Here is a 25,306-nt window from a genome sequence, read left to right as displayed (position 1 = left end):
ACAGTTTTACACGTCTACCGTTGAGTCTATACAGTGATTTTAGATACTAAACTTTAAACCTTATCAGATCAACAACAAAACACAATAAGATAAATTCCTTTTCTCGATTTTTGAAGTTTATTATATTCAGAAGTATAGATACCTTATCGACAAGTTTACGCTAAGTAAAAGAAAAAGAATCGTGACTATCTTTTAATCTTCTCCAGTCCAGTGATAATTGTGTTAGATGGATCTTAGCGTAAATAGACCAAAAGAAGAGAATACAGATTCCTCCGGACTCATATGCCTACGCGACCTACTCTGTGATATTCTCTAAACGTATTATCAACTAATTGCTATATTTATTCTACACCTTTTTACATTTAACAGCTTTTATAATTTGCACCCTTTATTGCATTAGCCGACCAAGGTTACCGGCTGGTGTTATGGTCGTAGTTGAAATACGAGTTTAACAATTTGGCGCCGTCTGTGGGAATTCAAAAAACTTTGCTAATTCAAAAAGCTCAAAGCTTAAAGATTTTTTGATTACCCACAGAGAGCGTCAATCGTTATGATCACTTAACGTCCTCTATAACTCACATACTCCTCAATTTAAACCCATGTTGTGACATTTTATAGTTTTTGAACATAGTTATATTTTTTTCTTATAGTATCCCGTTTTCCATTTTGTGTAATTCATGCACTACAAAAATAATAATCTAATAAATAACAGAAAACTAAAACAAACCTATGTAACATTTGGATTTTCTAGACAGTTTGAAGTAGCGATTCTGTAGTCGCTGTCAAATAATCAAAATAACGTTAGAATAGTATTTGAAACCAAAAAAATAAAGTTAGGAATGAATTCACACATCAACTTCAATTCCAGATTTTGTTCTCTTCAATCTCATTTTTCTTCTTACAACAACAAAAAAAAAAAAAAAAAAAAAAACAGAACTTAACCTCTAAGTCTAGCATTTCCACTAACTTATTACTTATCTCTCTCTTCTTTCATCACCAAAATAAAGAACCTTGACAACTTCTCTACAACACTCACTTTTTCTCTCTAATGGTGGAAGCAAGAAGCTTGAAGAAACCAATCCAATTGGGTAATAAAGAAGATCAAAACCCTAGAAAATTCTACTCTCGATTCATCTTTAAAGCTCTTATCCTCACCGTGCTCTGCGCCGTCGTACCTGTCTTCCTTTCTCAGACACCAGAGCTTGCTAACCAAACAAGACTCCTCGAGCTTCTCCACCTTGTTTTCGTCGGTATCGCAGTCTCTTACGGTCTCTTCAGCCGCAGGAACTACGACGGAGGAGGAGGTGGAGGAACAAGCAATAGTGATCACAACAAAGCTGATCATAGTAATAATAATTCGCATTCATATGTGCCTAAGATTCTTGAAGTATCCTCTGTTTTTAACGTGGGTCACGAGAGTGAATCTGAACCGTCCGATGATTCCTCCGGTGATCAACGTAAGTTTCAGACATGGAAGAACAAGTACCACATGAAAATCCCCGAGGTTGAGACTCGTTTCGTTGATCGAGTTAGTTCAGAAAACAGAGAGAAGCCTCTGCTTTTGCCGGTTCGGAGCTTGAATTATTCTCGTGTTTCTGATTCTTCCGGCGATAATTCCGGTCGATGGGAGAAAGTGAGATCTAAGAGAGAACTTCTGAAGACTCTTGGTGATGATAATAGTGATGTGCTTCCTTCTCCGATTCCATGGAGGTCAAGATCATCTTCATCATCATCATCATCATCAAAGGAGGTTGAATCTCTACCGTCCGTTAAGAATCTGACTACAGTTGAATCACAGCCGTTGATCAAGAATCTGACACCACCTTCTTCTTTCTCTTCTCCAAGAAAGTCGAATCCTATACCTAATCTCGCATCTGAGTTCCATCCATCTCCGCCACCGCCTCCTCCGCCGCCGCCACCACTACCGGCGTTTTATAACTCCTCGTCGAGAAAAGATCATCCCGGAATTTACAGGGTTGAGAGGAGAGAATCATCAGTTCACAAGACGAAATTTGCAGGAGGTGAGTTTCATCCTCCGCCGCCTCCTCCTCCACCACCTCCGGTGGAGTATTATAAGTCACCTCCGACAAAATTCAGACTAAGCAACGAACGGAGAAAGTCCTCGGAGCAAAAGATGAAAAGAAACGCTCCTAAAAAGGTTTGGTGGTCCGATCCAATCGTGGAATCGAAGGAACAAGACACAGAGAAGAATGATCAAAGAAGTAACTTGGGAAGCAAGGCAGTGGAAGAATCCGAGAATGGAGAACAGAGAAGAGGAGAAAATGAAATCCACGACGAGGTTGAGAAGAAGATAGTAGAGGAAGAAGGAGTTAGTGAGATCAACAATGGAAGTGACGTGGACAAGAAGGCAGATGAGTTCATTGCAAAGTTCAGAGAACAGATTAGGTTACAAAGAATCGAGTCTATCAAGAGATCTACTAATAAGATCTCTGCAAATTCTTCGAGGTAGAACTCATTATTTATTAATAATAGGTATACATTTTAAGTATGTTTTGGTAATCATCATAAGGTTGTAATATTAAGGGGAACAAATATTTTTGTTACATTTATTCACCCACAAAAACAGGAATGGAGATCTATGTGAAGTATAAACAGATTGATACCCCTCTTTATGTTTCTAGATTTGAACATGATCATGAGATCATCTTTTTCGGGGTTTTTGTTCTTTGCGGCTAAAACGTTATAGATCAATGCTCCGATGAGAAGAGGCTACTCTCCAAAGAGAGTAAATCCGACACCAAGCTGCTTACATAGGAAAACATGAACCCTCATGCTCTTACCTTTTTAGCAAGACAATTAGTACAAATATTACTACTTCATGGCCTAGTATATCCTAAATACGTTAAACGTATCCAATCCTATTGATCATCTAGCATTTTCAACATCTCAGAGCAGTCCAATTCAACACCATTGAAAAATCAGAGTTTTAAATTTAACATGTAGTGGGGATAAGCACTTGCGTTAACCTTTCAAACCCAAGAAGTGGCCCATAGCCTAACCTACATGTTCAATAAGGCCTAAACTTTGCCCATACTCATGTATGACATATGGTAATCTCTTTCTCACTTATAGTTGTAATGGTAATGCCAGGAACACTTGGGCCCAAAGTATAAGTTTTAAGTTTTTAAGTTTAACAAAAAAAAAAAAAAAAAAAATCCTGGAAAAACTTTTAGAAATTTCAACTATTTTTAGCCCACTATTTAATATTTTTCACATAGCCACATGAAACAATTTGGACCATTTAATTTTCTTTTGCATTTCCTACATCAATTGTACTTCTTGGTTTGTGGCTACTCGCTAGACACTATAAATATTATTGCAATAAAGTTTCTTGTGATAGTTTTGTCCAAAATATTTATTGCAACAAAACAAAACAAAATGATTTCAAAGTCATAATATCTGATAGCATTGGCTCTAAATATTTGTTGTTACTTGTTAGCATGACACATATATGTTGGTTTAAGCTAGAAAAATATTAATCTGTTTTTCTTTCTTTCTAAGAAAATACATACATGTTAACAACTACATGCATATCTGGTCCATGAAACTTAAAAAACGACCAAAATGCCCTTTGGTTGCAAGTAAAAAGACTTAGGACCTAGGACGAAGAGCGTCAAAAGTCAAGCCGTGAGATATCCTCGTCGCAGGAGCCCACGCATTGACCGGCAACGACCGGTGGTGCGCTGACGTAGCAGCCTGAGGTTGTGGTGGCGGGACCGACACGTGTTCACATGAAGGGCACATGGTCAAAGTAGTGGGTGGGCTCATGTGCATGTAGAACTGAGGAGAGAGCTTAAGTGCTCTCAATTCCGTTACTTCTTTTTGTAGCCGACGGTTCTCTTCCGTTAGATTCTCGCAGCATCTCCGTAAGAACTCGCAGTCTACCTCCGTTTGCTTCAGCTTTGTTCTGTTAAACATTTACCAAAATACCCTTATAAGAAAATAGATAAATCAGGCAAATAGAGAGATCTTTTGTTTGTGTGTGTTTTATTTACCTTGCTCGTCTGTTCTGAAACCAAACTTCCACTTGTCTTGCTCGTAACCCTAATTGTTTAGCCAATGCTTGCTTCTGCTTCTGTGAAAAAAAGTTGAAAAAAACCTTGATATCAGTCTACATTTACCAAAATGCCATTTATAAATTAATATCTGCATTTATGAGAGACCGAAACAAATAGTAGTAGTAATGTTTTTTCTTTGGTCAACATGTAACAATAGTCATTTTAATGTGAATATTTCATTAACGCGTTCTTTTTTCGTTTCCACAATTTATCATAGCCATTAATTTTCCCAGTAAAACCAAACTTTCTCGGGTGAAACAATAAGTAAAAGAAGAAAAAAATTACCGGATTGAGAGTACTGTGATCTTTGAAGGTCTCTTCAAGAATAGCAGATTGATCTTTGGAAAGTCTAAGCTTTTTCCTGGAGTTATCACCATCTTCATCGTCACTGATTCCTCTTGAGCCTTGTGGATCTGTGTCTTCTTCTCTCTCGCTTCTTTTCCCTGTAGAGCTTGAGACTGTACTGTTAGGTGAAGATACTCCAGCGTCTTCGTCGCCGTATTCCGCTGTAGACGGTGGTCTGTTCACGTCGATTCCTCGGATGAAAGTTCTTGTTTCTTTTTGTGACGAATCTGAGTTTGGAACTGCATGCATAAGATTGAAAAGTAGAGTAAAAGGTGAGACCTTTAAGGTTTTTTCCGGGGAAAAATAAAAAAAAACAGAGGAACGAAGAAAGCGATGAAGTACCTGAAGAAGTAAAACTCTCGTTCCATGAAGATCTTCTGAATAATCCAAAAGAAGAAGAAGAAGGAGTAACAGAAACAGATGGATTTGATTTGAGATTGATCTGTTTCTTTGGAAAATTCAAGCCTAAGCTTAGACCCAGATCGTCTTTCTCGAACATCATCTTCTGTTGAACTTTCTCAAGATAAGAAAAAAAAACTCTGTTTTTGCAAATAAAGTTGTCTGCTTTTCTTTTGAGAGATAGAAGATGAGAAAGTAAAGGAAGAAGAAAGGTTAATATATAGAGAGGCAGAGAGAGAGAGAGATTTTGCAATCATGAGTATGTGACTAGCTGGGGGCAAAATAGTTATTATTATTAAAGTCAAGAATAAACTATTGAAAACTTTAGTTCAATGGAAATAATTTTATAATCACAAACTTTGCTTCTTTGTCCCCCTCTATATAACTCTCTCAAACCTAAACAAATTATCAAATCTAAGAAATTGTGATAAAATAATAATTATAGTCGCATCATTAATGATTAATGTTGATACTATATTAATGTTTATGTGACATCAATTTTCTCAGTCAAAGATGATTATCAAACTATCACTAATAGATAATTTTTAGGATATTCATAAGGCGAGAACAAAATCTAATCGTAGTTATCTTATTTTGCCTTTTGTTTACTTTTTTTTTGTTTTAAACATTTGGACTTATCACTTTTCGTTTTATTTCAACCAAATTTTCTGTTGTAGGTGATTGGTTAGATCGTTGAGTCGTGAGAATATATGACCTAGTCAAACAGAAATTTAGAAATCCTCTTTGACAATTATTGGAATTAGATCTTTCATTTTTCGATATATATCACTATCTGCAACTAATAAAGCATATAAATTAGTAAGTTACCATGAACAATTGCACATCCAACAATAGTAAAATCAAATTTTTATCATTTCCATGGAATTTATCAAATTTTAACTATGATTGACTTTATTTTATGAGATTATTAAAAGTGGGAATGATAATTTGATTGCTATTGTCGAGAAAGAGTAAAAAAAATGATTACCCTTCTTGATGACTCTAAAGGCCAAAGAGTCACGCTTGTTGCACACTTTAAAAACCTTTTACTTTTAAACATTAGTGATAAAGTTAATTAAAGAAGAACTAAACAAAAACGGTTGAATTGAATTCAAACTTCTTTTTATGAAAAAATTAAAGAATTCAAACTTCTTTTCAGATTTTCTTCTTCTAACGCATGGGTCGACCGCATGAGTTTTACTTTTGTCGTTGAACCACTTAATGACCAAAAACAGTACATTGTACCAGAATATAAAATACTACTATTTAAACTTATTAATAACTTATAATGATGTTTTCTTTTTCTTTTTGTTAACTTAATAGTGATGATGTTAATGAGGATGTTGAGAGAGTATCATCATATACCATAAGTCCATAAACTTATTTGTCTGAATGATTTTTGAGTTTTATTTGGTTTTATAAAAACTGATGTTTTGTATTATGATAACTTTCATTTCTCACCTATAACAAGTGTAAAAAAAGAAAATTAATTATTATTATTAAACTAATAAAATTAATTAAAAATGTAGAATTATGTGCATGTATAATAAAATTATTAAATCATGCATTGAGATAAACATGGGTTTCATTCGACTTTTTAAAATGAATAACATCATACATTAAGCATGGTTAGATGTTTTTGTAATGCTAAATCGTTGAATAATTTGTAAATCAAATGGTTACTTGTCAAATCATATAATTATTTCATATAGACCCATTTTGGTCATAAAGGTCGATTAATGAGCATCAAAATCGATTCCTTTTATTAGTTGCAACAAGATTTTTCTTGCCTTCAAATCCTTAAAGGAGATTAATTCAGCATTGACAGTGAAGGTCCCAGTGACACGCCAAAAGAAGAAATGATTATAGAGATTGAAAAGAAATTGACGGTCACCGATTAAACGTTGAGAAAACCAAAGGCTGAAATGACATCATACGGTTGAGAAACGTTTTCAGTGTTGTGCCCCACTTAATCCAGCTATATGCTTTGACAACCATCGAATATGATGAATGAATTGGATCAATATGATTGGAATCAGACACACAAACTTTTCGTCAATCTGATTTTCATAATCACTGTGGGTCCTTTTTATAGTCGTTTTTTTGTATGTGCAATAGAAATGGTCACATTCAAGCAAAGATATTGAAAGAAGTTTTTTTACTACGAAAAATATTTTCGCTAAATAAGTACATCTTTTTCTTTTTTTGGCGATTCTTTTTCTGTTCAAAGAAAAAAAAGAAGGATCTGACTAGTTGCTATAATTAGCTCAAATTTAAAGGGATTTTTTTTTTTTTTAATGTCCAATTCATCTTACTTTCCAGTTTCTATCAATCAGAATAAAATAAAATAAAAATCAACCGAATTATGCTTTTAAAGGTTTAAAATCAGATTGAGTTTTTTTTCTTCTATTTCCCACCAATCAGATCTCAAATGAAACTTTCTTTAAACAGAAATAACTGGAAAATATATATTTGTTACCATGAAATGAAAGGAAAACTTAAAAATAGTTTTTACAATATTTAGTTATTTAACGGGTCATTTTGACGATATGGTTGATGTTTTCCATGGCAATACTAGGAAGAAGATTGGAACAAACAAAAGAGAAGCATGAGAAACCTTCCACTTTTACATATTGGAGACCGGAACATTTGACACAAAACGAGTTCAAAACTCTTATCACTTGTAACATAATCAAATGGATCCATTTTTCCTTAAGAGTATTGCCAATGATCTTGTTTACTCTAGAATTAGTTGACGATTCGACGAATTTGATACGCAATGTTAAATTCGAAAACGTGTGTAGTTGAGATTTGAGTAAACTTTGTTTTGTTAAATTATTAGGAAAAGATGTATCTTCCGATACTTTATTATTATGAAGTTGGTAGTTTAAAATTGCAAAATTTATATAGAAATATTGTTAGAAGTTTTATATCATATTCGAAGAAAACTCCGATGTAACTCTATTAAATAAAGTATAAATTATCCAAAAGATTATAAATTAATTTTGAGATTTAATTCTATAAACCTTCACAATTCGTAGATCTTATTAGTTTACTTAAATTTACTTTAAAAACTTTTGTCTATATTTTTTTTAAATAGAAGTGGACTTCACGTGAGGATGCAGAAAATTATTGAGACATTTTATGACCAAGGGTAAAACTTTATAAATATAAAACATAAGATATCAAGTAGTAATATACTGATTTTTTGGGTTCTTTGAAAAAAAAAGGAGAGAAAAAAAAGAAAAGAAAAAAAGGTAAAGAAGAAACTCACGTGGACCCAATATGATATTATGAGCCAGTGAGAGACGTCGAACCACGTGACTCACACACACGCGCGTGTCGATTTGTCGGGTCACGCGCCGACAGAAGAAGTCTTGACAATCATACGATACTTCTTGTTCTTCCCTAAAAACAGCAAACTCCATGACCATCCATCATCACTGATCACTCTCTCTTTTTTATCCTGTTTCGTTGTTGCCCATGTAATACTAATATATTAAGGAATGGTATAGAGTAATGAATCGAGCATGGCCTTCTTTAATGATACTTATTCGATTACACACTGCTGCCGTACACTTTCGGCTTGTTAGCATTTTATTGTAGTTGTGTGACCTTTTTTGTTTGTTTGTTATATAGTATGGTGATCTTAATAGTAAACAAACAAAGTATTAAACGCGAAATAGAGTGAAAATACGGATTAAGCTTTATCCGTAATGTCTATTTCCGGTTTTGTAGCCCGACGATATTCTGGCCAATATCGGAAACTATATTTTGGTTTGTTATATTAATAAAATGTTAAACAAAAAGAATATATTCTGTTTTTTAATAGCATTTCTTTTTCCAAATTCTACTAGCAAAATCTATAATCGTTCTCTATTTCCAAATTCTAAATCTATCAAAATTATAGTAAACTACTTCAAATCATGTATGTTTTTTATATTATCGTTCTCTAATAGTTAGATTTGATCCAAATCCTAACACTCACAATTTTTTGATATATAGTATCCAATTTGTTATCTTGTAATGAGAACAAGCTAAATTTTGTTCATCGCATGATTTACTCCGAAATGGAATGTGACTGTATGAGATGTCGGCTATGATCATAGCCACTAAGCTAGAAGGGCTTGGATTCATAGGGTGAACTTTGGTGATTGTTTATGCATCATCATCTACATGATTTCACGCAACCTGGTCTCCTTGTCTCGACAATATGTTAAAGTACAGCATTGCCACTAAGAGTAGGTGGTGTAATATTTTCTGCGGGTATTAGACTGTACTTAATGGTTCAATTATTGCGTTTCTTCACCAATCTTGTTGTCGGTCGATTTTTTTCTTTTCTTTCTATTTCTAATATATATGTATATTGTAAAGGCCTAATTAAAGAGCCTCCATTTCTCATATTTATGTGATATGTTACTGTATTAAATCACTGTCAAGCCTAAAGTAGAAAGCTTTATGATATTACAAAAACCGCGATTAATATGAGTCATGACTCATTATATATCTCTAGTATTGTACATATATGATTGTTTTTCATTTTCTTAAGAAAAGCTTGTGAAAGGATTACACTCAACATTATTAGGAAACCAGGTTAATTGGAAGACCTTTAATAATTTGTAAAGTGATTGGGAAAATTCATAGGAGGAAAGACTATTTTCATCTGTTTTTAAGGGGGATATTAAAGTTTAAGAAGGTTGAGGAAGACAAAAAGCCTAAATGGTAAGCATGAGAAAGTTAAAGGATATATATTATATGCACAAATGAAAATAAAGATGAATTATGTGGATATGATAAATGAATAAATTCCACTCCACTAGTTAATTATTCATAGAGGAAACAGTGAAACATTTCACCGTAAAACAATTTAAGAAAAACTAATGTTTGGGTGATTGTTATACTTGTGAAATATATAAGATGAATATCAGGGACCAATATTAATCATGTGGATGTGACTGAGTAAAAAAAAAACCACAATAAACATGTAGATCTAGGGCTCGTGGCATGTTTTCATTCGACTGTACTTAATCATTAGTATATGGACATACCCCTTAAGCTAATCGACAAGTCAACATCCCACGTGCGGCTCGTGCGACTCTCTCTGTTCTCCTTCTTTACACCGTACGAGGCTCGTGTGTCCACACCATTACCCGCGTGACATGCACGTGAACACTACCCCTTCTGTTTTTGTTGTCAATTAATTAATTAATAGATGATATAAATCCTCACGTACGTAATTTCTACCGTTCTATAAGTTCGTTTTATTGATTCATTACATTAGGGAATTTATCATATCAAGGTCATGTCATGAAGAAGGCAACTCTATATTGAAATGAGCCTTTTTGAAATGTCACTTTCTTAGATAATTAGTTAACGATCGTTTCTGTTTTTTTGCACAATCATGTATGTGAGCGAAATAAGCTAATGTGAAACCTATCGATATACATTGCTCTCAAATTAGGTTGAAAAACAATTACCTTTAAAAGAAAAATATTAGCGAGGAGCCATATTTCTGAATTCTGAATGATTTCCTACGCGGCTAAACTATGACTTTTCTTCATTTTATTTAGCTCATAAAGTTCTCACATATATAATCTTCTTATTTTCTCTTACATTTTATTTGGAAGATATGATTTTTTTTTTGGTAATTATTTGTTTTCTGTAAAATAATCACATATATTTTTTTTGGTCACGAATTGTTATCTTGGACAATTTATGACCACAAAATATACAAAAAATTTGAATATAAAATCCAAATTTAAAATATAAGATCAGACGAAAACAAAAAATATATATACCCTCAGAAAAGCACCATATTTTTTGTGTGGTTTTTTATCAGTTTGTTTATACATGTTTTGATTGATTTTTGTTTCGAAAATTGAATTTTCCTAATAGAGGAAATAGACTAGTTAATAAAGCGGGACCAACAGGATGACCCAAACGGTGCATGGAAAGCATGTGAACTTCACGTGGATCTGACCCTACCACGAACGGGACTGCGTCTAACAAAAGAAAGGTGTGTCCGTCAAATGACCATTTGTCCTTCACGTAATATCGTCCTCAATTGTTTTGTGGGCCACAGGTGCTTTTGTCTGATTTGGACTTCCAGTTTTGGGTTTTAATTTCTTCATTCTCTAATCAATAATCATGCATGACTCCTCTCCAATTATTTGTACTCGGTAGTACTCCATAGAAAAGTAAATAACGACGACGCCAAAAGAACCCAAGATAATAAGTACATAGTAAAAAAGAGAGTAACCTCCTAAATCATTTACTTTTTTCTGTTTTCTAAAGAATAGAGAGTCTGGTGAAAACTGGCAGTTACGATTTACCAACTTAGGAGGACATCGACGGACCATTATTATGATCAAATATCCCCTCTTTGTTAACGATTACATTATAGATCTCATACGACACCAAGACTTGCACTGGAAAATAGTTATTTACTTAATACAGTAATATTAAATCACATATGCCAAAAAAAAAAAAAAAAAAAATCACATATGCCGTAGAGTGTAGAAGTAGCTTTGCTATTTACTTGATACTGTGATTTGTTGAGTACAGTTATTTATATATTAACAAAATCTACTTCAAAATCTACTTCTACACACTATGGAATATGTGAAATAAAATTTTAACATCTAGGTACAAAAGACAAAAACAAAATGTATGTTTAATAGTTTTGTCAAAATAAAGTGAGTTAGAAAAATTAAAAGTGGTTAAACAGAAAAAAACACACACACATATTGATTTTAACTTATTAATTACGACACCTCTAGGATGTCCCCAAGCCAATCGACATGAGAGCATTTGACACCCCATCTCGTCAATAAAGATGCTAATCACGATGAACCTACGAGTCACTTAGAATCTTGCAAAAGACCACAAAATGTGCCAAACCCTAGATACTTTAAGTTATATTTAGTGTTTTAATGTAACTTCGAGTGGTTCTTCTATCACAAAAATGTTTTCTCTTTTCCATCGGTCGGTTCTTTATTGATCTCCGGAAAACAAGTTGTGGGATACGTGAAATAATTTGTTTTTGCATAGCTAGAGTATTCGAATGTTGGACCCAAAAAGAAGAGTATTGGAAATTTGGAATAATTTAAAACGGGTATTGCTAATATAATATTATTCCTTTTATAAATAATCATATGTGCAAACCACGACAACTTTAAAAAGACAAACAACGTTAAATCATATGCATAAGAAAAGACATTAATGTGAAAAAGACAGGAAGGGATCGAAAACTAAAGGCAAGTTGGTTCGACCATTACCATCTTCACGTGGAAGGGACGTGGAGCTCGAAGTTCCATACTCGATTCAGAATCATAAGACAGCGAAGCACACGTGTGTCCTTGTTTGCTCCATAAGGCTTCACCTCCTCAACTGTCAAAATCTCCCAAAAATTCGACGACTTCCCATTTCGGACTTTATCAGATCATTGGTATTGATCTATAGTGATTGTTTTTACCGGTTACAACTCACAAGTAGCAAAATACTTGTTATCGCATGTCTACACATGGTGCGCAGTGCGCTATATGTTAATGTTAAATATCCTTTTTATATTTTCGACAAAAAAAGTTTGGAGATTCTTTTTTCACTTCATTTAATTTTTTCGAGCTTTTATAGAATTTTTTAAAATTGATTGATATATCACTGCCATTTATGTCATGTAATATGCATACAATTTACTATCCCACCTGTTTCAATTTAATTGTGGTTTAAGGGTTTTGTACACACATTAAAAAATTACATAGAGTTTGTCAATTATTTATCTTTTTTATATTAAAACATAATTTCTATTTTAAAATAATATATGCAACCAATACAGAATACAAATAAATAGTCAAAAGAAATAAAAGTAATAAGTTTTTGCATTAAATAATGTGAACATTACTTATTTTGCAACAAATTTTATTTTCTAGAGTACAAATAAATTGAAGGAAGAAGTTTTAAAAATTGTTTTTAACTTTATAGTAAATAACTTTTTCGTGTGGATTAAATAAAAATATATCGTAATTTTCATGTTTCTGCCAACACATCCTAAAAATAAGATTTTGATCAGCAAATTTACTGTTATTTTTTAGCTTTTTATTTTCATTTTTTACTGAAAATAGTTTTTGAAATACCGTGGACATATTTTGAAGATTTTGATATTTATATGTTTTGTGATAGTACTTTCTTGAGCAAATTAATGCAATCTTATATTTCTTACATCAATATGAAAACAAATATATGTAGTATTTAAAATATGGTAAAAATAAATTCAATTTCTTATTTAACATATTTTAGTTCGTTTAACGTCATATTTAATAACAATTATTTTAGTTGGTGATATAAATTAAGTAGTACTTATATATTTTGATGAGCCAAAATAAAATATTTATATTCCCACTTTAAATTTAACAATTTTGTTTGGTTGGATTATACGATGATCACTGAAAGTACCCTAGAGTCATAGCCGTCCAACGAAAGCTGGAGAACCACCATCGTGACATCGTCCATTGATGACAGAATCCCTCGCACGTGTGGCTACGTGTATTTCCAAAACAAAAAAATCCTAAATTTAATAAACAAAGCGTGCTTAGGGAATGGGTTCTGGTTCGGGGACTGGTCCCTCGTGTCTCCGCCATGTGACTAGCTGAGCTGGCACTGGCGCTTAACCGCTAAATCAAAAACGGCAATAATCATTTGCTTCATTAGATCCCACAATCACTTGTTCTTAATCTATGCTAAAAGCTGTCCCACACGTGCAACCCTCGTTCATGAAATACTAAAGAGGATCTCTTTACTTTATTTTATGCCTTTACATGCCCTCTTTTTATTAATACTTCAATTATTGAGTGTTAGCCAAATAAACATTTGCTAGATCATAATCCGTATATTAATATTTTGTATAAATTAAATTGTATATTGTGTTTGAATTACATAAGAAATAGTATAGTATAAAATATAAATGTCATAAATATTTTTTAAATATTTTTACTATTTGCATATAATACTGTATTGGGATTAGACTTTGTTTAAAAAATGTTATTTTTATAATAAATACAACATATGTAGTTTTAAGTTAATGTGTAAAATTTGTATACAAATTGTTTTGGTAAGAAACATGTTTCCTTTGTATTAGAGGATCTAATTTTTGGCCTAACTTAGAATTAGTCTTTGTATAGTATTTTGGTTATATTTGTAGATCTAATTGGGGCATATATTAGATTATCTTTGATAGGGCTGACGAAAAAACGGACCCGATAACCAACCCAATATCCGAACCAAAAAACCAGGTTAGGGCGGGTTAAAATTTTAGGAAATTTCCTTATTGGGTAGAGTTTTAGTAAACCCGTGGATATCCGATTGGTCCGGAAATTACCCGTTACCCAAAAAGAGTATTCAAAAACCCAAACATTAATTTAATATCTAAAATATTAATTATATTTAATCGTAATATTATCTAATTATCTAAGATTATAATTATAAATCTAAATATGTCAATTAATTTTGGACCTAAATATCCAAAACAACTAAACTATTCAAAAATTATTTGTTATGTTTGTCAAAATTTAGTAAAATATATTCAAATATAATTAAATTTATTAAAACTTAACAAATTTAAAAGTTTTTTTTGTTTGGAGATCCGCTATCTACATATAAAATTCCCGTCTCTATTTTTTTGGGGTATTTTTAGGGTCTGAAACTTTTTATCCAAACTAATACAAACCCAACTGGATCCTACCCGAACCAGACCCGAATATTTAGAATTATACTATTGGGTAGTAAATCATACCGCATGTAGGCTTATATTTTAGTTAAACTAAAAACTTTTATTGTAAAGATGATTATAAATATATGATATTATTTTATTTAATTTTAAATGTATAGTAAACTGCGAGTTGTATGTGTTTTTTTTGATATTATTTATATTGTTTAGTGTTTAAAATTATACAATTGTATTTTGATTGTTAATTTTAGAGTTTCACCTGTAATATACCATCTTGTATTAATATCGATTTAAACCCGTCAATCCTAGGATTTTCCAGCTTGTATTAAAAATTGAATCACATCATACACATAAAAAAATCTAATGTGTTATTAATTATTGTAGTATATAAGATTATAAATTTTTAAAATAATATATATGAAATTGAATACAAATATTCAAATTATGACCCACTACTTAGTAGAAACTTTTCTTAAATCTATTTTTGACTCGTTATAATATTTTTTCATGAATTGAACAATTTATATTCGTTTTTAAAAATTCAAATTATGGCATATGCAAAAAAACTCTAATTATTCTTTTATAACGATGATATTATTTTTTCGCAAAAATAGAATCATATAAAGATGAGAGCTGAACTATAATAATTAATAAAAAATTAAATATGATAATTTAGATATCAAATCTAATTTGTTGATTTTAATTGGTTACTTTTTTGGAATTAATAATGTATTTCGTTTTTTAATTAAATTAGTATTTGACTTTTTAATTTTTAAAGAGATGAATTAATTTACTATTTAAATTTTATTTCTAATGGCATACCTATGTAATTACTTATAAAAAATAAGGTTACATTTAAAATGTATTTCCCAAATAATATGGTGGGATTAGTTGATTTATGTAGGAGTATGTTATATAAGGTGGTGCGACCAATTCAATAATCAGTCGAGATTTGCAATGAATCAAATGATGGAAGTTGTCTTTTACTTAAAATGATGGAAGTTGTCCCCCACAAACTTATATACTGATTGCTCATAATATATAGAAAAATACACACATACTGTATAAACTATATGAAATTTATATTATATTCTGAAAGTAATTTTTCTAGAGTCTTTTAAGCTATTTTTCCCCCATCTTTTGGAATCAGTGGCTAAATTAAAATTAGTATGAGTAGGGCAAAAATCAGTATATAGTACTCTACATATACAATAATCACTAGTGTGTATAAAAAGGTAATCTGTTAGTGTTTAAATAAAATTGGACGGACAGAAACAATGCGTGATCGGTACGATCATTAAAAAAGAAGAACTAATAGTGTACCCTCTTTTATTGTAAATTTATAATGAATCGTACCCTCTTTTACAAAATTTTATGAAATGGTGATTTCTATTAAAGTTTTTTCTTTTCAAATCTTTGAAATGGAAATGATTGGATTAATTAAGATGTAGTATTGAATGTACTAATACTTAATAATGTGATAGAAGGAGGAGAGGTCCAATGATGGAGACCATGTTGATGAAGCAAAAAGCTAAAGAGAAAACGTGTTTGGGCAATGTCTTCTGTGGACTGTGGCCTTGGAATCATCAAAATTAGATATATGGTCCACCTGCATTTGTTATGTAAATCTTCCATTAATTAAGGAATCACTGTCCTAAGATCTTTTTCCTTTTCTAAACATTGTTTAATTTGAAATCGTACGCAATATGTATTTATGTACAAACCTTTTTAAATCAGGTCCATCGCACTAGTGGACAAACAAAACCTATTGCAATGATGATATCGATCAAAATATATAGTCGGAATTCCACAAGAATATTTATGTCTATACATACTTGTATAGTAACGTTCTAGTTAAAACTACACACACATGACACACCAGTTGGTATGTTTGGCTCTTTTTTTTTTTTTTTTTCGAAAAGTTAATTTATTAGGTTAACTAGTATTTCTTTTTCCAAATAACACGTCAAGATAATGTTTTTTTTTAAAAAGTAACAAGTAAAAATATACATCTGTTTTTTTTTTAACATGAGTTATCAACGGTGTAGACTCATGATGTCTCGACTCTTAACTAAATTAATTAATGTAGGATCACTTTTTTTTTCTTTTGGCAAGTTAAATGAGTATAAGTTCGTATTATTATATCTTATAAAATATGTGTCCTGAAACCTAATTAAACTGCTTTACATAGGTCTTGAGTTTCTAATATTTTATTCATTAACTATTATCATTATTTTGTTAATAAATCGCTTTATATATGTCTAATTTTTATTATTAACTATTATCTTTAATTACTGTAGGATTGATCACATTGGATTGTTTGAGCTAAAACGATAACGACGTGGACTTGGACGATTATCTAAGTTTTATGGGCCTAAAGCCCAGTATATCAAAATCCGGGCCCAAAGTTAAGATATGAAATTAGAACACGTCGTACTCACATAATCTGACAAGTTCAGACAGCGGCTTAAATATAAAACACAAGCGAGATGAGAGAAATCCAAATGAAATATAATAGGGATAAAAAGAACAAAATGGGAACAGCTCTGAAACTTCCGATCATCGATCTTTCTTCGCCGGAGAAGCTCTCTACTTCCCGATTGATTCGTCAGGTTCTTCTTCTTCTCCCCCTTGTCTTTTTTTTCATGGTAACAAAACGAAGATATTGATTGTATTATTTATACTCTAAACAGTAAATGGTTCTTATATTACTGTAGAAATGTCGGTTGTCGATAATAGTGTTTTAGAATGATATTGTGATGCTTAAATATCCAATTGTTTAGGCTTGCTTGGATCATGGATTCTTCTATCTTACGAACCATGGCGTTTCGGAAGAGTTGATGGAAGGAGTGTTAATAGAGAGCAAGAAACTATTCTCCCTTCCTCTTGATGAGAAGATGGTGATGGCTCGTCATGGTTTTCGTGGTTACTCACCGTTATACGACGAGAAACTTGAATCATCTTCCACCTCCATAGGTTCTTGATAGTATAATAGCTCATGAAATTGCTTTGATTTGTCCAATGACTGGATTCATGTGTTTCAATTATTTGCGTTTTGGTTCCAAAAAGTGGAATGTGTCATTTGAGTTTTCATACAAACAGGTGATTCCAAGGAGATGTTCACTTTTGGATCTTCAGAAGGAGTTTTGGGTCAACTTTACCCTAACAAGTGGCCTCTTGAAGGTAAACTCTTTGCCAACTCTACTATGTGGACTAGATGAGAGCAAACAGGAATTCTGTGATCATCTAGTCAGTAAATCATAATTTTTAAAAGATAAAGAACTTACTCATGTTAAATTAACAACAATTTTTTAAAAATTTTAAAATAATTATGAGCTATCTTGAATCCAAAACATTTTAAATTCAAAACTAACATTAGAAAATTCTAACGACTTCTCGAAAGTTATGAACTATAACACTGAAAAAACAAAAATATAAGAAATAAAATAAAAAACTATATATTTAGATGATAAGTTTATTAAAGCTATAAATTTTTAACCGTATTTCACCATAACTAAAACCAAACTCGACATATAAGAAAAAATTGAAGAGCATATAAATTAATCACAAAATCTTAATGAAGTTGAAGAAAATAGTGAGATATATGAAAATGGTGATAAACCCTATTTAGCAAATAGTAACAAAACCATTTAGGCCTCTAAACCCATTGTTTCTTTCAAATTATAGTTCTTTCTTTTGTTTATGTTGATTATATATATATAACTTATGTGTTATGGATGTTTACAGAGCTTTTGCCGCTTTGGAGGCCAACCATGGAATGCTACTATAAAAATGTCATGTAAGTAGCAGGAAATTCTGCTTATGCATACCCCCATGCTTAAGTCTAAATGGTCACTCTAGCACCTTAGATACTTCTAAGGCTAAAGATGTCATTGTTGCTTCTTAATAGGGATGTTGGTAAGAAATTGTTTGGCCTAGTGGCTTTGGCATTGAATTTAGAGGAAAACTACTTTGAACAAGTGGGAGCTTTCAATGATCAAGCAGCGGTTGTTCGTCTCTTACGTTATTCAGGTCTTTTACCAAACCTTGTAGCATTTTGGGGATTGATTAGAGACATTTTAGCAACTGTTCTAAAACTGTTCTAAAAGAAAAACCCACTGCTAGTTTGTTTACTTTACTCTTTGTCACATTATTAAAGGAGAATCAAATTCATCTGGAGAAGAAACATGTGGTGCCTCTGCTCATTCAGATTTTGGAATGATAACTCTTCTTGCAACTGATGGAGTTGCAGGGCTTCAAGTATTCATCTCATAATCTTTTTTAAACTGAGAATGTCTTCTTTTGTTTTCTTCTACTTCTTATAACAATGTTTACGTATACTAAAAAGGTTTGTAGAGATAAAGATAAAGAACCAAAAGTTTGGGAAGATGTCGCTGGTATTAAAGGGGTAAGTTATATACTTTATATAAATTGCTTAAAACATTATGGCTTTGTGGATTGAACACTATTGGTAATTAAAGTCTTAAAACTTGGTGAGAAATTTTGTGTAAGGACTTTTGTTGTCAACATCGGCGACCTTATGGAAAGATGGACTAATGGTCTTTTCCGGTACCGAAAAAAATATTCCTTACTTTTAGTTTACATTTCATATATAAGGTGATATTTTGATTCAAGATCGCTTCTTGATTTAAGATCAACATTGCATAGAGTGGTGTCAGTGGGAAAGGAACGTTTTTCGGTACGGTACAATTTGTTTGAATTAGTCTCTGTTTTACTAATCCTCTTTATTATCGTGACATTAACTTATTGGTTTGATTACTTTGAAGGTGGCTGTATTTGTCGATCCAGACCCAAACTGCGTTGTAGAGTGCTTGGAGAGCTGTTGTAGTGAAACATCTCCTCCCAAGTATGTAATAACTCGTTATTTTGGTTGTCTCATGTTATAAACTTTTGAGTTTGACTGTTTTCATCCATCATGCTGGGGGTGATTTGTGATAACTAGAAAGTTTTTGTCTTTTATTGGAAAAACAAAAAAAGATGATTTGTCAATTTCTTGCCTCAGGTTTCCACCGGTCCGGGCCAGAGATTATTTCCACGAGCGATTCAGTCAAACCCTCGCCTCGTACTCCGGTTCCGACTAAAATATATGAGAACTGAGAAGCTCCAGGTTTTCTTAAATAAGACATGTGTCAAATGTTTGAGTTTCACTTTTGCGTGGACATGAAATAGCTATTATAAACCAAAAGGTGATAAAACACTTAAAACAGTATAATGTAATTAGGTGTATTTTCGATTGATAAATGTATTAATTGTAGACTATGATCCCGTATAAATTTCAAATAGTGTGTTCATGACTTGTCTTGCTTTTCATAAGAATTCCTCAAGTGTGATGAAATGCCACTATCAATGTATGAACATTCCCAGCTAATTGATAATGGATATCGAACAATGATTACTCTTTGTTGAAGCTGGATGATGTACAAGGAGCAGAGAAGATATATGAAGAGTGGAAACCGGAAGGACCAAAGCTGGATATGAGCATACCGAGTTTGCTGAAGGCATGGAAATGAAGATTCACCAAATGGTAAAGTCTGTTAGAAAGAAGAGGTATGAGATGCATTTTAAGAAGATAAAAGAACGTTTGATCTCTATAAGGGGGGTTGATTTTTGGCATGGGATTAAAGGTTGAGCAAATAGTAAAGTCGATTAGACAAAAGAAGTTGAAAGAACCTTTGAAATTACTGGAGGCGAGGGAAGCAAACGTTATGGAAATGGTAATGTTCATTAAGAAGAAGAGGTTTGGGATGCATTTACACAAAGTTAAAAGACTCTTTGATCAAACTTGGGCAGATTATTATGGTGGTGGGGTTGATTGTTGCAGTTTTAGTAATCATTGTTGGTGGTCTAGTACTCGATGTAGCTTGGAATGAGTTGCTCATTCAGCAGCATCTCTCCCCACATCATATTTCGAGGTGCGGATTTTAAGCGACAATCCTATCTTATATTATTTTTGTTCGTTCGTAAATAGGTTTGAGTTTTCACTTGTCGCCGAGATATTAGTTCATCTATTTCACTTTTCTCCGAAAAAGTTTCTGTAACAAAAGTCAAAAGAAAATACATATATACAAAGATATGAGTTCTCCAGACAATTTTAGTATTTTGTTCGTATGATGATATGGATGATATTCACCTTATTTAGGGTTGCCACGTTACGTTTATTACAGTTACTGTTGCTTAACCATCGGTTACGATTATAATTTTTAATCGTAACCTTACCACTACATATAGGGTAAAATAATTACTGTTAATTACGATAATAATTATTTGATGATTACAATACGGTTAATATTAGAGGCGAAATCTTACAAATTACCTTACTTTTAATACTACTTTTATTAAAATGAAAAAGTATGTTATAAACCAATTTTCTTCATTTCGAGCAGTATACATTACAACATATTTAGTGGAGAAAATACCTGTTTTCTAATGTAGATTTTTTCATTGACGGTATCAATTATTTTTCTGAAAATCTCTGTCTGAACATTCAATATATATTTTTGCATTATATGCAGTTACAATGATATTGTTAAAGTTTTTAACTGCGATTGATAGTGCGGTTAACTGTTCGGTTACCATATAGTTAACTAACGGTTTTGATACATTTACAAAAAAAATTTTTTAACCGAACTAATTTATTTTTACAGTTAACTGTTTTTATAGTTAAAAGTTACAAAATTTTACCAGTTTATATGGTTACGGTTGAGAAACTGTCCGATTAAAATCGGAAATCACGGTTATTGATTAGCTTTTGGTCATGCCTTATTGCTTATGACCAATGTGGGCTTAATCTGTGATGTGAGATTGAATGAGCCCATTAAACCCCACTTCTAAATTGGCAAATATTTTATATTTTAATTTCCACCAAATTCATAATTGCAAGCACCGTCGTATGGTCCATATTGTTGGAATCTCATCTTTGATCAATCCTGGCACAAGAGAAATAAGTGAGAGTATAAAGAGGGTTAGTAGTTGCAGAAGGATGTAACGAAGAAGAGAATCAAAGAGAGAAGAAGAAGAAGAAGTAACGAAGAGGATGAAGACGAAAAGAAAGAAGGAAAAAGGACATTGGGCCATAAATTGTCTAAAGCCCAATTACAGTGGGTTTCGGTAGTTAAGGTAAAGTTTAGTTAATGTTTTAAGTGGACTTGAGTTGTGTCTTAATTAGGTCAAAACTGAAGTAGTATATATATTTCGATGTAATGATCTTATCAATTAAGGAAAGTAAGGAAGTTAAAAAGGCTTAAGCGGGCAAGGAGAATTTCAACACATATCAGTCAGAACGATCAGAGGCAGAGCAAATTCAATTTCGAAACAGTGACTATTACGAGAAGCGAAATGGATACGTCGCTTCTTCTTCCGATCATCGATCTTTCTTCGCCGGAAAAAATCTCCACTACTCAATTGATTCGTCAGGTTCGTCTCCTGCTTCTACTAGTGTAGAAACATTGCTTCTCCTGCTTCTACTAGTGATAGGATTTTAGGGAATTCAATTTTCATTTTCACTTGTTTTTTCGCCGATAGGTAAGTGACGATGATGATAGAACTAGTACCTGTAGCATCAATTGACGAAGATTGGTTTATCTTTTTTTTTTTTGTTGAATCGCTCTAATTGGCGTTTTAAGATTTTGAGTATCTCAATTTATGGTCTGTGTTATTTATTTGGAGGAGGTCTTTGTGTATAGACAATCTTTGTTTGAGATATGTCTCTATGATTGCTGGTGAACTGTTTGCTTTTGTTACGTATGTAAGGCATGTCTTGAACATGGATTCTTCTATGTCAGGATCATGATCCGGAAGAATTAATTGGAAGGGGTTTTTAAGGAGAGCAAAGGCTTCTTTAATCTCCCATTAGAGGAAAAGATGGCTTTACTCCGCCGTGATTTGCTCGGTTATACTCCGTTGTATGCTGAGAAACTTGACCCGTCCTTGAGCTCCATAGGTTTGCATTTTTTGCATATGTGGCTTGTTTTTTGTTTGCTGAGCTAGTCTATAAAGTTGATATTTCCTTGTTAGGTGATTCCAAGGAAAGCTTCTATTTTGGCTCTTTGGAAGGTGTTCTAGCTCAACGTTACCCTAACCAATGGCCTTCTGAAGGTAATTTCTTCCTAACTGTTTCATTAATCTGTTTTAATTTCAATCTCTCACGGTCACGGATTATGTGTATGTTAAAGGTATCTTGCCATCATGGAGGCAAACCATGGAAACTTACTACAAGAATGTCCTGTAAGCAGTTGCTCTCTTGTCGTTCTTCTTCAAAGTGAATCTCAAACTAAAACTTCATACCTATATTCTCAGTTGAGAATAGGTTTCAAGTTCATTTCAACAGTTAGATTTAAACCTTGATGGTAGGAATAAATATAGTCTATTTTAGCCAAGTACATCGGTAGTACAAATGAAAAATTCTTTTCAGGTCATAAATTGTAAGTAGATTAGGCTGTTTCATGAGTATTTCCTCTCTTTTATTTGCAATTTCCATATTACTTTCCTGGATCAACTTGCTAGTTGTGTGTTTGCATTCCTGCTTTAAGGTCCGTGGGTAGAAAATTGCTTGGCTTGATTGCCTTAGCATTGGATTTAGATGAGGACTTCTTCGAAAAAGTTGGAGCCTTGAATGATCCTACAGCAGTTGTTCGCCTCTTACGATATCCAGGTGTGTCTATGTACATCAAAAAGTTCTGGTTGGCTTGATATTAATCTTAATGAACTTTGGTCAGAGTTAGATCGTAACATATGTAATCAGTGGAAACTTAAGCCACATTCCGGGAGTTTGAGTCAGGTTTTGATCTCTGCACTTGTTATGATTATAGGTGAAGTGATTTCGTCAGATGTTGAAACGTATGGTGCCTCAGCTCACTCAGATTATGGAATGGTCACTCTTCTTTTGACTGATGGAGTTCCAGGACTTCAGGTCAATATCTCTGAATTTCTCGTCATAATCTTCTATTAGTAACCTTATGTTCTTACACTGTCTTTGAACTGAACTCTTAGGTTTGTAGAGACAAATCGAAACAACCACACATTTGGGAAGATGTCCCTGGAATTAAAGGGTAAGTCTAGCTTTTCTTAGCTACTAGTTTATGATGAGAAATGATTGTTGAAATCCGGGGACTTTCTGTAACCGCAGGGCGTTTATAGTCAACATTGGTGATATGATGGAGAGATGGACCAATGGATTGTTTCGGTAAACTTAAACCAGTTTACCTAGTCGTGAGTGCGGTTTTTATGCGTTCTTCACATTTCGTATTTTCTTGTAATGGGTTTAGGTCTACATTGCACAGAGTGATGCCGGTGGGAAAAGAACGTTACTCGGTAGCTTTGTCTTGTTTCTTTCTTTCTAATTTCTATACAAATTGATAAAGTTTTGAGTTATTTAAAGGAAAAGTTTTTTGTAGGTGGTGTTCTTCTTAGATCCCAATCCAGATTGTAATGTGAAATGCTTGGAGAGTTGTTGCAGCGAAACTTGTCCCCCAAGGTATTTCTTCTTGAATCTTAATCCAATTTAAGGGTGTGAGGAGAGGCACGTTACACGTTTGTTAAATCATTTGGTCTTCAAGTGTAAAAGAATAAAAGTTTAGTCCTTCTCTCATAAAGATTTAGTTCCATCGGTGCAGATTCCCGCCTATTCTCGCCGGCGACTATATCAAGGAGCGTTTCAGGCTAACATACGCCACTTCCTAGTCTTATGTTTGTGACGAAATGTAAGAAAAAAATAGTGTTCAAACTTCTACGTACCATAATGTTTAATTAGTGAAACTTATGGAACTTGAAAATGATTAGTCAGTCAAAGTCTCAAAGATAGACACGTTTAAAAGCCGTGGAACTTGAATGGGCGTTTACGTGTTTGGACCATACTCATACACATGGCGAATTTTCTGTGGTTTATAGGGACATTACTGTTTCAATTCAAAAGACAAACATTTTAATATTTACGAGAATAATACGGTTGTATACAAGTGTAATTACTTAACTATACTTTGAAGGAAACACAAATATTAATCAAGTTTTACCATACAGTTGACAAGCAAATGCATTTGACAGACACAAAAACACAAATGAATGTTGACATAGACCATACCCAAAATCACATTTCAATATCAAAATCTATATATATATATATATATATTTATGTATTTTCGTTATTATTTGAACCTGCAAAACGCAGTCACCATTCGGGCCCTTAAATCTTATTTTTATTTTCTTCGAAATGTGCATAACGCTACTATACCTGCAAAGTTGGAACAAAATACTATTTTAAACACAAGATAACAAAACATTATCTTATCTTCAATCTAACTATTTTATCTTCTTTTTATCAACATGTTCTTCAGATGCATGCATTTACTAATTCATATGGAAACACATATGGGAAAAAGAAAAAAAAATTATCCACACATCTGATTTAACGATATTTTAAATTTTATTTTAGTACACAAATACTGAAATACAACCACTTTTTGTCTGTCAAATATCCTTTGTTATACAGCATATAAAATTTTCTATACGTAGATATCCTTTTTTTCTTAGTCAAATATATATATGAGGGGGAAAAAATCACATTATTCCATACTTGCGAGGTTTTATTTGCAAACAACTTAATTTGTTTTCAACATTCGTTGACTAATTAACTTATATTAGGAATATATAATCCAAAATTTATTATTTTCCACGTGGGTTTTATCTATGTCGGAGAGTGGATCTGAGAAAAAGATAAACCCAAAATATATTAATTATAGAAAGAAGA

The 25,306-nt window shown here is 32.5% G+C and overlaps 4 protein-coding genes across 9 annotated transcripts; 3 read left to right on the top strand and 1 right to left on the bottom strand.

Moving 5' to 3' along the window:
- The first annotated feature begins 916 nt into the window (after positions 1–916).
- On the top strand, positions 917–2,741 carry AT4G16790 (hydroxyproline-rich glycoprotein family protein). The gene has a single exon (NM_117781.4). It carries the CDS (start codon positions 1,049–1,051, stop codon positions 2,468–2,470), a length of 1,422 nt encoding a protein of 473 aa, NP_193412.1. The 5' UTR covers positions 917–1,048; the 3' UTR covers positions 2,471–2,741.
- A 570-nt stretch (positions 2,742–3,311) lies between these two features.
- HB-2 (homeobox protein 2) lies at positions 3,312–5,103 on the bottom strand. The gene is made up of 4 exons (NM_117780.4): positions 4,767–5,103; positions 4,365–4,663; positions 4,017–4,096; positions 3,312–3,928 (listed from the first exon to the last, which is right to left on the bottom strand). Exons 1-4 carry the CDS (start codon positions 4,924–4,926, stop codon positions 3,613–3,615), a joined length of 855 nt encoding a protein of 284 aa, NP_193411.1. The 5' UTR covers positions 4,927–5,103; the 3' UTR covers positions 3,312–3,612.
- An 11,907-nt stretch (positions 5,104–17,010) lies between these two features.
- AT4G16770 (2-oxoglutarate (2OG) and Fe(II)-dependent oxygenase superfamily protein) lies at positions 17,011–20,262 on the top strand. The gene is given in 10 exon segments (NM_001341140.1): positions 17,011–17,156; positions 17,328–17,520; positions 17,647–17,727; positions 18,292–18,343; positions 18,455–18,576; positions 18,704–18,804; positions 18,893–18,952; positions 19,057–19,243; positions 19,332–19,411; positions 19,568–20,262. Coding segments are annotated over 8 exon segments (777 nt in total). The 5' UTR covers positions 17,011–17,033; the 3' UTR covers positions 19,102–19,243; positions 19,332–19,411; positions 19,568–20,262.
- Positions 20,263–21,437: 1,175 nt separating this feature from the next.
- AT4G16765 (2-oxoglutarate (2OG) and Fe(II)-dependent oxygenase superfamily protein) lies at positions 21,438–24,588 on the top strand. Of its 6 annotated transcripts, NM_001341135.1 has the most exons (12): positions 21,438–21,681; positions 21,783–21,978; positions 22,315–22,504; positions 22,579–22,659; positions 22,737–22,788; positions 23,094–23,215; positions 23,373–23,473; positions 23,554–23,612; positions 23,690–23,746; positions 23,829–23,874; positions 23,958–24,037; positions 24,177–24,588. In NM_001341135.1, the coding sequence occupies exons 3-12, from the start codon at positions 22,426–22,428 to the stop codon at positions 24,241–24,243; spliced, it is 744 nt and encodes a 247-aa protein (NP_001319966.1). In that variant the 5' UTR covers positions 21,438–21,681; positions 21,783–21,978; positions 22,315–22,425; the 3' UTR covers positions 24,244–24,588. The 6 variants fall into 6 exon arrangements, with proteins under 6 accessions (NP_001319966.1, NP_001319967.1, NP_001329442.1 ...); NM_001341136.1 differs by having other exon boundaries at positions 21,446–21,681; positions 21,783–22,504; positions 24,177–24,567; NM_179213.8 differs by lacking the exon at positions 21,438–21,681 and having other exon boundaries at positions 21,780–21,978; positions 24,177–24,498.
- The last annotated feature ends 718 nt before the right edge of the window (positions 24,589–25,306 follow it).

This window comes from Arabidopsis thaliana, chromosome 4 (assembly GCF_000001735.4).
Source record: "Arabidopsis thaliana chromosome 4, partial sequence".
Classification (NCBI taxonomy): Eukaryota; Viridiplantae; Streptophyta; class Magnoliopsida; order Brassicales; family Brassicaceae; genus Arabidopsis; species Arabidopsis thaliana.
Note: the sequence above shows the minus strand (reverse complement) of the source record. Positions and strands in the feature narration are given on the sequence as shown.